This window comes from Herpailurus yagouaroundi, unplaced genomic scaffold, assembly GCF_014898765.1.
Source record: "Herpailurus yagouaroundi ecotype Mexico unplaced genomic scaffold, PumYag 201, whole genome shotgun sequence".
NCBI classification, from domain to species: domain Eukaryota; kingdom Metazoa; phylum Chordata; class Mammalia; order Carnivora; family Felidae; genus Herpailurus; species Herpailurus yagouaroundi.
In genome coordinates this window covers 6,586,177-6,601,837 of record NW_024412432.1, presented here as the reverse complement: position 1 = coordinate 6,601,837, position 15,661 = coordinate 6,586,177, and the positions used below count along the sequence as shown (strand labels likewise).

At 38.1% G+C, this 15,661-nt stretch overlaps 1 protein-coding gene across 3 annotated transcripts in view; it reads right to left on the bottom strand.

The window, feature by feature from the left end:
- The window catches only part of KIF27 (kinesin family member 27), a 92,903-nt gene that overhangs the window by 10,291 nt on the left and 66,951 nt on the right, over nt 1-15,661 (bottom strand). For all 3 annotated transcript variants that reach the window (XM_040450292.1, XM_040450291.1, XM_040450293.1), the window contains exons 13-15: nt 13,636-13,812; nt 5,968-6,183; nt 1,173-1,379 (exon numbers count right to left, since the gene is read on the bottom strand). In XM_040450292.1, the coding sequence (XP_040306226.1) occupies nt 1,173-1,379; nt 5,968-6,183; nt 13,636-13,812 (600 nt within the window). The remainder of the gene's footprint in view (nt 1-1,172; nt 1,380-5,967; nt 6,184-13,635; nt 13,813-15,661) is intronic.

Below are 15,661 nucleotides of genomic sequence, written 5' to 3'. Positions count from 1 at the left end.
GGTTACAAGCTTCATTTTAAATATAATGTGGCTCTATCACCCCCTCCATCATCTCTTAGACATGGTCTCTGCAGTTTATATTTACAATCCTATAACTATTTCTCTAGTCTAAGAAGATAACAGGAACCTAAAGACTCTTGTAACATCCAGGTAATTCCCAGTTTTAACTCCAAAATGGATGTTATAAATAAGTAACAGACTTTTCTGAAACCGTAAATACAGAGTTCAGTCTCAGACTGTGCATTTAGTCCAATGGGTTCTTCTCTGCACTGCTGTGAAGTGAAGATACTTCACAGAACTCACTAATGTAATGACCTTCTGTCTAGAAATACTCAGGTTCCCAGGGTCAGAAAACCCACTGACCTTAACCTGGGTGCTTTGGGTTAAGAACCTGTGCTCTAACCCCTGAGTTCTCTGTATCAGAGCCTCAGACAGCACCACACCATTTTTCTGCCCTTCATACATGTGGTGATAAGGATGCACTCTGATCAATGATAGTAGCTTACTACTGACAGTCATTATTCAAGAAGAGGGCTGTGTATAACATTTCCATTAATTTTTCATCTTTATTTCACTTGTCTGATAGAACTAGAATTTTATCTTAAAACTCCAGTGTTTTATTTTTCATTAATTGTCTGATATTCCTTTACACTGAATATACCTTTCAGAGAAGAGTTATCTGTTTAACACTTCATAATATATACCTTAAGAGAAGACATCATTCAGGTTAATGCTAAAATCTACTATTATCTTCATTTCAGTTCACAGGTCTGATGATAATGTACAGGTACAACCCCCCCCCGCCCCCAGCAATGAAGGAAAGGGAACCCAAAGTTGGAGGGCCCTTGATTTTTCATGAATGCTGAGCAGCAACAAGCAAATCTAGAAAATATCCAAGAAATAGTAACTGAGGAATAGAACTTGAATTCTTCGGTTTTTAAAACTATTACAAAAAGCCCTTCTTTCAAAAGGCCCTTCCAACTTTAAGAACCTCCCGAAGTTGGACATGCACAAAACTTTCAGATGATTACACTCAGTACTGGGAATGGGAAATCATACTTCAACGGTATTTATGCCATCAAATTTTTAGGCCTTTCAATTTCTTAAATGTGAGACATATAAGCATCCTGACCCACCCTTCTAGAAGAAAATCCTGTCCCTCAGGAACAAACCTTATTGAAATATCTGAAAAGAATAGCTCTAATCTCAATGGGACTCAGGCAAATTAGTTTTTCCAAGACATTTGCTTCACTACAAGAGAGGTTTTGGAATGAAGCTCTGAGCGAGTTCTGGCGACTCCGGATACTTTCATTCTTGTATTCAATTGCAGCTTCCAAAGCTTCAATCCCTTCTTCAAGTTGGAAAAGAACATGTTCTTCCTAGATATAATAGAAATCACCCATTTTAAATGTAATACTACAACTTGGACTTGGTCATACACTAAGATCTCAACTATGCTATCGGAGTCTAACGAACATTACCATTTGTCTACTAAATTTTAATAACGTTTATCGAGTGCCTGCAATGCTACACAATGTATGTGTATACACACATATATAAAACATAGAATCATTGAATCCTTGCAATAAATTTTGTGTAGTAAAATGGAAGAGGCAAAAGCTAGGTGAGTTATGAAACGTCCCAAGGTCATACGGCAAATGCCAATAACCAGGAAATACACTTGAACAAAGCCTCAGCCTCCAGGACCAGCACTATTGCCAGGTGTCTCCTTCCACAGCTCCTAAAGTGTATATTATGCGTCCGAGAGATCTGGATACTCCCTAGTATCCCTTCAAAGAGCTATCGAAATAACAGACTGCCAGGAGGGAAAGAAGAAATAGATTTAGAATAAATTATTAAGGACTAGTCATCAGAAGAGAATCTCTTAGGGAGAAAAGATTATGGCATAAAAAAAAAGTAGTGAGAATTTAAGGACATGAAACATTTCATAAAATTCCTATGAGATGTCATTACGGGGCAAACAAAGGCATTAAAAATGGTGGTGGTACAACTTTTTTCATATGCTAGAGAAGATTTCCTTCGTAGGAAAAAAGAAAAACCTGATGAATCCCTGTCAGTTCTTTGGACTATCCAAACACATAATATTTGGGAGTGTCCAAATTTCTGGCAAGAAATTATTTTAAACTTGGTGAGACTTGGATAAATATTTCTGTATACCTGTATGTGTGGTGGAGGGTTACCACAACTTTGAGTTCCTTGAAGGCAGACCATCTTGTCCATACTCAAGTCCTTACTGCCTGGCACAGTACCTATCATACAGTTTAAACTCAGTAAGTATCTGCTGAATGAGTTAATGAGGAAAAAGGAGAAAAAAATATTTTCATATGTCTGATTATGTGATCGAAATATTTCTTTCCACTCCTTCCCCCAGCATTTCAAGAGAAAATAAGGTTAATATTTCTGATCTACCTAAAGAATAGACTGACTTTCAGAACTCCTTTTCTGGAATCCAAGGAAAAGGTATGTAATAACTCATTCCAGTGTGAGGTTGAGTAATACTTATTAAAAAAAATTTTATAAAAAATCTCCTGAAAGAGCCATTTTGTTTCTCTGTGCAATCACTAACCATCAAGGATTTGATGATCTGATAATCACTCCATCAGGAAGAAAATAATATTCACCTTTTTAAGAAAAACAAACTTAAGTCCTGAAAGGTACATTGGTGAACAGATAAGAGGAACCAGAAAATAAAAGTGGACTATCCAAAGAACATATTTAACTTTTGAATGCATACCATGATATTTTCCAAAAACAAATGTGGCAAGAGTTTACCTTTATATATGTCTGAGAACAATTTGGCCCAAATTTAGTTTCTATAGTTTGCATCTAAGTTAGGGAAGTACTGAGATAACATAAGGCAGTATGACTACAGAACCCTGAGGATGGCCCAATCCAGTGAGGCTGCAGTGTATAAATATTCGTGATTCCCTTGAACCCAGCAATAGGTGTGGGTTGGCAAGATGAATGGCAATGGGAAACTGTTCCAGGATGAAAAATGGCCAGGAGGCAAATGACAGATTATCAAGAGTTGACTAATGTTTTATCACAGAGCACTGCTTTTTCACACATGCACCAGGGATCTTGTTAAAATGCAGATTTCTGATTCAGCAGGTCTGGGTGTGGCCCAAGGCTCTGCATTTCTAACAGGCTCCCAGGTGAGGCTGCTGCAGATCCAGAGAGCACACTGAGAGCAACAAGCACCTAAAGCAGGGGGTCTCCAAACAGTTTAGATCACACATCCCTATCAGTGAAAAACCAAAACCAAAACCAAACACACATAAACACTTTTAAGCACTGTATATACTATATTTCTATGCACGTTAGTGATAAAACATGAAATTGAAAGTACAAGTGAAATAAACATAATAGTTCTTATATTTTCTCCTATGCCCCTCTCACTGAGCAACTGCTGTGTATTATTAGAAAAATGGAGTTGAAGTATTTTTTTAAATTTGTTTACGGAATTTACCCACAGAACGAAGTATTTGTCTATATTAAGTTGTTGCAGAATCCTGTACTAGTATAATCTAAAATCTTTCTATCACTTCCCATTATGAAAACGGTTTTAATCTATTGTGGCAAGAGAAAATAATTCTAAGCTAGTTTAAAGACATCGAAACAGCCAACTATTGCACCTAGATTTTACTGATGTCTTGTGTCACATCACAATCTCATGTTCCTGATCACCTGCTATTGGCAGATCTGTTTGGTAATGTTAATCTTGGCGTTAAGACAGTAGTGAGAGCAGAGCCCATTTGAGACTGACACTAAGAAGAACCAACCTTGTGGAAGAAGGCTGCACGGAAGCTCCCATGGCTGACGGAACCCCACGAATTGCAGGAGGCTCAGCATTCCCTCAAACCAATCCACACTGGCTGCGACACAGGTATTATGCATGGTGCTGTGTTTTCCCCACAAAACCCTAAATAATGTTTTTTAGTTATAGAATTCTATATGAAATAGAAATGTAAATGTTTCTTGATAGTGACAATGGAACTTCTACCCTTTCTGCAAAAATAATTTACTCGTTCCCTTCTTCATGCCTTATTTATGGTATTCTATCTACAACGGCCTTCTTTCTTGTATCTACCAGTATTGTGGTTTTCATAATTCAGCTCAAGTTTCTTTAAATTTTTTTTTTTTTAACATTTATTTATTTTTGAGAGAGCGAGACAGAGCCTGAGCTGGGGAGGAGCAGAGAGAGAGAGCTGGGAGGAGCACAGAATCCGAAGCAGGCTCCAGACTCTGAGCTGTCAGCACAGAGCCTGATGCGGGGCTCAAACTCATGGACCGTGAGATCATGACCTGAGCTGAAGTTGGACACCCAACTGACTGAGCCACCCAGGCGCCCCTCAGCTCAAGTTTCTAATGCACCAAAGTTGCCTTGATGAATCTTCCCCCCACATGATCACTGCATTGCTTTGTATAAATAATATAATAAGTATAGTTTTATTACATTATTGTAACTTGCTTTTTTTATGTTCTTCAGGGTTTAGAGTTTTCTTATATTTGTCTCTTTTCCCCAGATAGAGTATGAATTTCTCAAAAGAAGCATAATGCTTTTTACTGTTTTGGTTTCTTCTATAGGGTCTGGTAACAGTCTTGGGCAGGCAAGAATTCCTTAAATACTAATATTACATTTTGCAGTATCTTAGGCTCTCATACCTCTTGATCTACAAGGCCAGGCTCCAATTTAACAGCCCCAGGAGGACAGTCTGATTCTGTGATCCTCTCAGCTACTCATGTTATTAAACTGGGCAGTGAAGCTTATAATGCCACATAGCCCCCAATCAAGTTAGTCTTCAATTTCTTTCATCCACACAGTGAACAACAATCTCATTTATGAAATCTTTGCTCTTGTTCCTTCTTACCCAGCCCCCTTAACTTCCATCTCCCATTTGCTCCAATCTAAAACCATACGAGATTCGGCAAGGTGCGTGATCCCCAGCTACTCACTTTCCCTTAACAATCTTCTCTTGCTTTGGTCATGACAGGACAGCAACAATAAATATTTGCATAGAGGGGCATGTGGGGGCCTCAGTTGGTTAAGCGTATTACTCTTGATCTTGGCTCAGGTCATGATATCACAGTTCGTGAGTTTGAGCCCCATGTCCGGCTCTGCGCTGACAATGCAGAGCCTGCTTGGCATTTTCTCTCTCTGTACCCCTCCCCTGCTTGTACTCTCTCTGTCCTCTCAAAATAAATCAATAAACTTACAAAATATCTGTAGAGAACATGTAGGCTCAAAAATTCATACTTGTCTGATAAAGTAAGGGATAAGTACCATTGCCAACTGATGTAAAATTTTGAAAAAAGACACAGTCTGGGACAATTGTGACAGCCAATAAATATACTATCTTTTATAGAGTTTAAAAAAATAAAGGTGAGAGGAGCCATAAGCTCTCCCAAATGAAAACTGCAACTCAAAGGTATTTTTATTGGGATTTGAGTTCTATGCATCTACTTGGGCTGGAATATGCTCCTGCAGGCTGGGCCTTTCTGAAGGAATTAACCCTTAATGTCCTAGTCATTCATGTATGTAACGAATTACCTAGTATCGTTCAAGAAAGTTGCAGAGAGGAGGTAGGTGCTCTCTTTGGAAGAACTGAGAAAAAGAGTTCTTCAGCTCATCTGTGTTCTGTGATGTCAGATGAGAAACCCCAGCTGAGAAAGTCCCTACTCAAGGTAAGTGTTAGTTTCCCATCCGTGAAGATGCCAGTAGGAGGCCATGTTCACGGACCCCTGTGTGAGGATATCACAGTCTCTGGTCAAGCATGGCTTATGGCACCTAATGGGTGCCAGCTCAACTCATTACATCTGACAAAGTCTCAAGAAAACAGAGTTTACCAGATTTATCCATTTTTATGTTTAAGTTAACAAAGACGGAGGAAATCATCCAAGTGACCCATCATAGAGCACTTCCAGTTCTAAAGAATACTGACTTACTTCAGGTGACAACACACTACCATTTTTAAGTTTCTCGTCCACACTGTTTCTTCGTCTCTGTAGCTGATCCTTCTCTTTCTGGAGGGCCTGAACTTGTTCAGAAATCTTTATTTTCTCCTCAGCTGTGCTGTGTTGCAGCTCTACATTCTTTTCAGACAACTCTTGGTCCAACAAGTTCAGGCGAGTTGATATTTTCAAACTATCTGTGTTTAAGACCTAAAAAGACACAATCAACCAAACACCCCAAAAACAGTTATTAGAAACCCAAACTGCATATAAATTAGGAAAAACAGAAAAAAGTTACTAACTGAATATATTTTGAGCTTCCACATTATTGTTTTCTCTTATGGAGTTTTTTGGGCTGGGGGGTTCATTTTTTAAAATCTTAAGTCGAATGCCTTTTTTTTTTTTTTTTTTTTTTTGAAGATTCTAATGATGAATTTATTGCTAAGTATTGATTAGTTATACCAGACTACAGAGTATTGGTTTTAAGAGGTAACATTTTTTGGGGGGCGCCTGGGTGGCTCAGTCGGTTAAGCGTCTGACTTCGGCTCAGGTCATGATATCACGGTCCGTGAGTTCGAGCCCTGTTTCGGGCTTTGTGCTGACAGCTCAGAGCCTGGAGCCTGTTTCAGATTCTGTGTCTCCCTCTCTCTATGACCCTCCCCCGTTCATGCTCTGTCTCTCTGTCTCAAAAATAAATAAACATTAAAAAAAATTATTTTTAAAAAGAGGTAATATTCTTTTTTATTATTTTTTAAATTAAACTTTTCTTCCTTGGCCTGTTACACAGTTATATGATCTGTAACTATAAGTTCTCTATAGGTTGAGATTTGGTTTGTTGTTTAAACATATAATTTGTTTCTGCTCTTATTTCATTCTGGTCAGAAAATATGGCCAATTAGAGTAATGGAGATCTTCATTATGGCCTAACTTAAAAGAATTTTTTTTTAAGAAAATTTTTAAGGTGCACCTGAGTGGCTCATTCGGTTAAGTATCCAGCTCTTGATTTTGGCTCAGGTCAAGATCTCACAGTGAGTGTGAGCCTTGCGTCAGGCTCTACGCTGGTAGTGTGGAGCCTGCTTGGGATTCTCTCTCTCTTCCTCTCTCTCACAACTTCCTGGCTCATGTTCTGTCTCTCTCAAAATAAACAAACATTAAAAAAAGAAAATTCTTAAAATGGATTTTCATCTAAGTAGTTACATGTATATATACCACAGGTTTAAAAGTTTTTAAAAAAGCAGTCTCCCTACCCCACCCTCTTACCTGAGTCCCACTCTCCAGAAACAACTATCTTCAACCTTTCTAGCTATTTCTGCTTGTGTTAATGTCCATGTTTCTAAATAACATAACCAATTTCAAATAGTGCCCACAGATGGACTATTATGGAAGACGAGCACTTGGCACTATTATGCCTCCTCTACTTCCCCTCCCTCTAGTTTCCCAGTATAAGGTGTAATACAGTTTTATGTTAAATCAATATTCAGTTCACATAGCTTTGTGAGTATTATTCACAGCTCAAATGTCTCGTATAAAATTATCATTTTCCATAGGGTATGACTGCTGGTATGTTCTACTAATTCTTCTCCAATACAATTCTACAGTTCCTCTCAATACTGTTTTTTTTTCACTTGACCAAAACTTAAATCAGGTCATCTTTTTGTTCTATTCTTTTTCTGGAAACATTTTGCCTGAAATCTCCATCCTCCTGCTCCAAACTGGACTGGTTATTCTGGAACTTCCTTTTAGTATTATCCCTGGAATTTCCATGTTGGATCACACTTTCAGTACCCCAAGTCTTCCTTTTTCATAGCTGATGCCCTCATTTTTGTGGAGCATATCCTCTAGTAGTTTCCTGAGAGATGAGGTCAGAGATCATTCTTTTCACTTGAAAATGCCCTTATTCTGCCTTCATATTTGATTCAGAGTTAGGCTCAAAAGAAGTCTTGATTGGAAATAATTTTCCTTGTGAGTTGGAAGACTGCTGCAGGTCTTTTAGTGTCTACTGAAGAAGGTTGAGAAGTCCAATATCATTCTGATTGTTGAGATTTACAAGTGACTCATGTCTTCTATCTGGTAGTTTTCAGGATCTTTTTTTTTTTTTTTTCCTCAGTATACTTAAAACTTCACAGTGATAAGCTTTTGGCACTCATTTTGCAGGCCCTTGATGACCAATTTCCATCTAGAGTCTCATATCTTCAGTGCTGGGAAAATTTTTTGTATTGTCTTTGATAGTCCCCTCTTCTGTTTTCTCTGTTACAGCTTTCTGAAATTCCATTTCTTGGACGTTGGACTTCTGGATTTATCTGCCAATTAAATTTTTTTCTCATTTTCTATTAATTTATTCTTTTATTTACTTTCTGGGATATTTTCTCAATGTTATCCTCCAATGCTTTAAATTTCCAACAGTTCTCAGGGTGCCTGGGTGGCTCAGTCAGTTGAGCATCTGACTCTTGATTTCGGCTCAGGTCATGATTCCAAGGTCATGGGATTGAGCCCTGTGTTGGGCTCCGTGATGAGCGTGGAGCCTGCTTAAGATTCTCTCTATCTCCCCCTCTGTCCCTCTCTCCCTCTCGCATGCTCTCTCTCTAGAATATAAAACGTATGTTGAAAAAATTAAAAATAAAATGTTTAAATTTCTAGCAGTTCTCATTTTATGGATAGACTATATAATATTTCAACACCTTGAGAATATTAAAGGTTTTTTGAAAGTTTTTTTCAGCTCCTTCCTCTATTTCTGATGTCTCTGAGCTTCTTTTTTTCTTTTGGACTCTGACTTTCATGTTAGTAGCATTCCTGACATGGATGTCACATTTAAGAGTTAGGTATGAAAATGCTGATAAGTTCTGTAGTAGGTATACTTTGTCACCATGGGATGTATCTAGGGTCTGGCCACTTAGTTGGGGGCCCCCAAGGGTGTTTTTAGGTCTTTCTTCATGGACTGTTTCAGAAAATCCAACAATGTCTTGTTTGGAAGTATAAATCTGGCTGTCAGCATTTTGGGATCCAAGTAGGTGTTAGGAAATGGCTATCTCAGGATTCCTACGTAGACTGACTTTTATTCATTACCTCTTTTGAGTATTCTGACTTACCGTGACCATCTGCTGTACCTGGTTCAAACTTCAGAAAATAAACCGTCTGGTCTTCAAAGTGAGAAAAGGGTGGTTTCCTGATGATGTCGTTTCCATCCTATGCCTCACTTCTGCCTTCTGAAAATCTTAGTCCCTTCATTTCAGAGTCTTTTTGTATTCTATGTGAATTCTATCTCATAAAGGTATCATTACTAAAAAAAAAATGTTTTTTTACATTTATTTATTTTTGAGAGACAGAGCACAAGTGGGGGAGGGGCAGAGAGAGAAGGAGACACAGAATCCGAAGCAGGCTCCAGGCTCTGAGCTATCACACAGAGCCTGACGCGGGGTTTGAACCCACAAACCATGAGATCATGACCTGAGCCGAAGTCGGATGCTCAACCAACTGAGCCACCCAGGCACTCCTCTCATAAAGGTATTATTAAAAAACAAACAAACAAACAAACAAAATACTAGGGGTGCCTGGGTGACTTAGTTGGTTAAGGGTCTGACTTTGGCTCGCGGTCTGTGAGTTTGAGCCCCCACTGGGCTCTGTGCTGACAGCTCAGAGCCTGGTACCTGCTTTGGATTCTGTGTCTCCCTCTCTCTCTGCCCCTATCCCGCTCATGCTCTATCTCTCAAAAAAAAACAAAAAAAAAACAAAAAAAAAACAACTCATGCTACAGCTCTCATTCATGTCCCTCTTAAGCTCTCAAGGCATTTGGATTCCAGCCTCTTCTGCTAAGTAACTACTTACCTATACCTTCCCATCTTACATTTTTTGGTAATCTTTAGTCTTCTGTATCTTTTTTTTTTTTTCCTTTATGGGCTTATAGCTTTTTTTTGAGTAATAGCTTTATTGCGATCTAATTCACATACCGAACAATTCACCTAATTATTTATTTTTAAAGATTTTATTTTAAGTAATCTCTATACCCAATATGGGTCTTGAACTCCCAATCCTGAGACCAAGAGTTGCACACTCCACAGACTGAGCCAGCCAGGCGCCCCTAAGTCCCCGATTTAAGTGTATAATTCAATGGCTTTTAGTACTCTCACAGAGTTGTGCACCCATCACCACAATGAATTTTAGAACGTTTTCATTGTCCTCAAAAATAAAACCCCATGCCCCCTAGCAGTCATTCCACTCCCTATTCCCCACTCAGCCCTAAGCAACCATTATTCTACTTTTTGTCTCTACAGACTTGCCTCATCTGCACATTGATATAAATTACATGTACATACAACATGGGTCTTTCGTGACTGGTTTCTTTCCCTTAACACAATGTTTTTGGGGTTCATCCACGTGGTAGCATGTATCAGAACTTCATTCTTTTCTATAGCTGAGTAACATACCCTAGTACGGATATACCACTTTCTGTTTATCCCATTCATCGGCTAATGGGACATTTGAATTTTTTTCATTTGAGGCTATTGTGAATAATGCTGTTATGCACATTCATGTACAAGCTTTTGTGTAGACATGTGCTTTCACTTCTCTTGGATATATACCTAGGAGTGGAGTGGCTGGGTGACATAGTAATGCTATGATTAACCTTTTGAAGAACTGTAAGATAGTTATCCAAGGCAACTGTACCATTTTACAATCCCACAAGCAGTGCATTAAAATTCCAATTTCTTCATATTGTCGCCAACACTTAGTATCTATTTTTCTGACTACAGCAATCCCAGTAAGTGTGAAGGAGTATCTCATCTATGTTTTGATTTGCATACCCCTGATGGCTACTGATGTTTCATACGTTTATTGGCCATTTGTATATCTTCTTTGAGAAATGTCTACTAGATCCTTCACCCATTTTTAATTGAATTGTCTTTTTATTACTGAGTTAAGACTTCTTTATATATTCTAGAGACAAGTCCTTTATCAAGTAGATGATTTGCAAACATTTCTCCCCATTCTGTGGGTTGTCTTTTCAACACCAACTTTCTTGATGGTGTCCTTTGCATAACAAATGTTTTTAATTTTGATGAAGTCCAATTTATCTAATGTTTCTTTTATTGCTTTTGCTTCAGGTATAGCAAAGAAACTATTGCTTAACCCAAGATCACAAAGATTTACACCTTTGTTTTTTTCTAAGGGTTTTATAGTTTTACCTCTTACATTTAGGTCTGCGACTTACTTTGAGTTGAAATCGTATATGGTATGAAAATAGGTTTTGTTTTTGTTTTTTTTTATTTTTTTTTTTCAATGTTTATTTATTTTTGGGACAGAGAGAGACAGAGCATGAACGGGGGAGGGGCAGAGAGAGAGGGAGACACAGAATCGGAAACAGGCTCCAGGCTCTGAGCCATCAGCCCAGAGCCTGACGCGGGGCTCGAACTCACAGACCTTGAGATCGTGACCTGGCTGAAGTCGGACGCTTAACCGACTGCGCCACCCAGGCGCCCCGAAAATAGGTTTTTTTATATCACATTCCATGTCCAAAATGCATAGGATTGAACCTTATAAATATTTCTTAAAACACTGGAAAAAAATGTAATCTATTCACACCTTTTGTTCAGAAAAGAACCCAGCAGTATAACATCACCAAGTTTCTCTTCTGTTTCATTAAAACAATCTTCAAAGAATCAATTTTGCTTTGCTCTGCTGTGGGTTTCATTTATTTCTACTCTCTACTTACCTCAGTATGTTCTTGCTTCCTAAATTTTACATCTTGTTCAAAGTAGAAAACTTCAATTTTTCCCCCCTGTATCATGAAGTAAACTTATTTCAGGAGAAAGGGTTTTTTTTTGTTTTGTTTTTTCCTCTTTTTTCTTTTGTGATATGGAACATATAGTAAAGGTCCCAGTTTATTTTCTTCTATTTACACATTGATATTTAAATGTGTTCATCTCTCTTGCTGTCATTTACATGTTTTGAGGGGTAGCTTTTCAAACTCGGCCCCGACAGGGGCACCTGGCTGACTCCACTGGAGGAGGGTGCAACCTGTGATCTCAGGGTAGTGAGTTTGTGTAGAGACTAGTTAAAAATAATAATAAATATAAATATAAATATAAATAATATATAACATATATAAATATAAATATAATATATAAATATAAAAATATAAATATAAGTAATAATAATAATAAACTTAAAAAATTAAAAAATATATAAAAGTAAAATAAAAACAAAAAAGTAAAGTAAAAATAAAAAAAAAGTAAAGTAAAAATAAAACTTGGCCCTTACAGCCAGCATGAGCAAGCTACCTGATACAGCACCAACAACAAGCCTGGTTAGAGAGGCTGCCCCTATCCCTGGGTGCCAATAGCTATTCAACATGAATGGGGAAAGGAGGACAGAGCAGAGGTAAGTTCAGGTTTCCACACTTGTCTGCCTGTTGTGTTGAGGTGGAGAGGCTAAGAACACATGACCATCATCTCAGATCTTACTGGTCTAGATGCAGCCTGAAAGGAAGGTCTACTAAAGAGGCAGGTCATTGATCCTTGCTGTTCAATTACTCAATGTATAGACTGTCCTCGGCCTGATGGGCAGAAAGTCCTCCTCAAGTCTGGGGCAAGCCAGCTTCATTTTCAGATGCTGTTATTGCTATAGTTGAAAATATACATAGCTACATCCAAAAAACGTATCCCCTGGTTCTTCTATTCCTTCCATAATCATTCCTTTTTCAAAACCTGAAATTGAGGCAAACCCCTTCATAAAAATCACTTCTTTGGCTCATAAAACCCACGTTCTCCAGCAAAAGTTCTTGTAAAGGTCCCCAAGTCATTATAATTTGAAAACTGAACAAATCTTCATCACATAAAAATCTCTCTTTTACATCAACCCTGCAAACCCCTAACTTTGGGTAGTAGTGACAGCTAGATCATTTTTTTTTTTAATGTTTATTTATTTTTGAGAGAAAGGGAGAGACAGAGTGTGAGGAGGGGAGGGACAGAGACAGAGGGAGACACAGAATCTGAAGCAGGCTCCAGGTTCCGAGCTGTCAGCACAGAGCCTGATGTGGAGCTTAAACTCACAAATGGTGAGATCATGACCTGAGCTGAAGTAGGACGCTCAACCAACTGAGCCACCCAGGCACCCCAATAGCTAGATCATTTTTAAGTCTATTTTCCCAAATTACCAGTGTTCTCTATACAGCATCAAATGGTACAATTTATTTCTTAAATATCCACTAAAGTTAATAACAGAGGTTGCAGGGAGAAAAGGAGAGTTACTGCTTAATGGTTATAGACTTTCTGTTTGGGGTAATAAAACATTTTGGAAATAGGGTGATGGTTGTATAACATTGTGAACGTAATTAATGCCACTGAATCACACACTTACAAACGGTCAGAATGGCCAATTTTATGTTATGTCTATTTTACCATAATTTTTCAAATACCCAAAAATGTTAATAATAATATACTTGGCAGAACATTGAACTGATGAACATTGAACATTCGACTTCAAAATTGCAATAGATTTTAGTGGTGGTCATTAAATAAGCACTAATATGCAAAAATACATTGAAAACCAGAAGAGTTTTCTTTTGGTTTCTAATTTCATAGTAGTATGCTTTACTTCTTAGAGAGAAAGGTAATCCTAGTTTATATGGCTTACACCCAGAATCCAAGAGCATAACAAATCGCATACCTGGCTAGATCTCAACTTCTTATTTTCCAGGTGGCTCTTCTCCTGTAACAGGGCCTCCTTCTTACAAACTATGGCCTCTCGTTTTTTTAAATCTTCTTCCAGCTCCTCCAATTCTTGGCGTTGGTTCAGGACTTTTTCTACTTCTTCATCTAACCATTTCTTTTGCTCATCCAATTTCTACATTAAAATTTCAAAGAAACGTCATTACATCATTTGTTTTTCTTTTGCCATAGGATGTATATTGTAATAATGTAATTTCAGATTGGCTAAAATACCTTAAATGAACATTTAAAAACTATTGGTGAGAATAATAAAACAGTGTTCCGGTCTAAAATCATTAGGAAGTGGTTCCAGTTAACATCTTGCTGTGTTTTATAGGGAATTAAGATGTATTCTCCGAACATGTTTGAGTCTGGGATTTTCTAAGTTGACAAAAGGACTGACAATTTTTCCATACATATATTAAGAGGTAATTCTGAGAACAGGCTGGGGGATCTTTTTCTCTGTCGTAGAGGAACATACCTCCATCACAGCACTTACACTGCTTGGTGCTCTACAGTCTGAGTTCCTTGACTGACTGGACAGACTGTCTTTTCTAACTCTAACTACAGACTGAGTTCCTTGACTGACTGGACAGACTGTCTTTTCTAACTCTCTATCCCCAATGCCTGCTATACTTCCTGGCCCATGACCGGCCTTCAATAAAATGTTATATGAATGACTGAATGAATGCCTGATCCAACTAACTAATCAACGAAGTAAGTAAATGAATACACAGTGGAAGACACATATAATAGGGCATGGAAATCCACTCTGCACTGTAGCCTGTCAACATCAATTATAAGATAAAATGAGCTGGAAGGAGTTCCAAAACAAGTATCTTAGTATTCTCTCAAATCGAGGATACCCAGAAAGAAAAAAATATGAATGGAATATGACTAAGATCAGTTCTACCAAGCGCCCATCCACACTGTGGACATGGTAATGAAGCAATGCCATATAAACAACAAATAACAGGGAAACAAATCATTCAGTACTATTTTCCAGTTCTTCTCCAATTGATGAAAATGGTGCTTAGAAATCTATATTTAAAAAATGAGATGGGGTGTCCGGGTGGCTCAGTCCGTTAAGCGTCTAACTCTTGATCTTTGACCCAGGTCATGATCTCACGGTTTGTGAGACTGAGCCCTGTCGGGCTGTGTGCTGACAACACAGAGCCTGCTTGGGGTTCTCTCTCTCCCTCTCTGCCCCTCCCCCACCTGTGCTCTCTCTCAAAATAAATAAACGTTAAAAAAAAACCAAAACAATGAGATAGTGAATATGCATGAGGAAAAGAGAGTGAAGTGGCCAAAGCAAAGTAGATCCAGTGCTATGCAGTCCTCCATCCAGACCTAGATAGCATGGCCCTACAAGCACTATCGCATCCAAATAATATTGAAGTAATATTGAAGCCTATAACAGTAGCTCTACAGTTTATAAGAAACAGGAAGGATATCCCAGAACAACTATAGAGACACTTTTGTTTCGTTATATCCAGCTCTACCTTAGAAACTCCATACAGGAGAACCTATGAAGTCTAGCAATTAGCTAAAACATATTCTATGAACATTCCTTGACTTGGAGTGGGGTTTGAAAAATTAATAACAGATCTTTTGTACGGTCCATTCCAATAGGAGGGAAACCTGAAAAATTATGATTGTTGCTAATAAATGCTGTGTACAGCTAACTCCCAGGTACCATGTCAGCAAAAAGGGAGTGAGGGACTGGAATGGCTCTAAGAAATGTCAGTGCTGGCCTCACAGAGTAAGAAATATTTTGGCAGTGCTTTGAAGAATGGGTAGGAGTGCACATAATACAGGTTTTTTAGGGAAATAATAAATGAGTGGATTTTTCTGCATTTGATATAATAAAGGTTACGATTTATACAATTCACTGTACCTTAGTAAGTTTTCTGAAAATTTATTGATTTGTCTTTTCTCCTTTAATAGCAAAGGTTCGTATCACACAGTTCCTATCACACAATTCA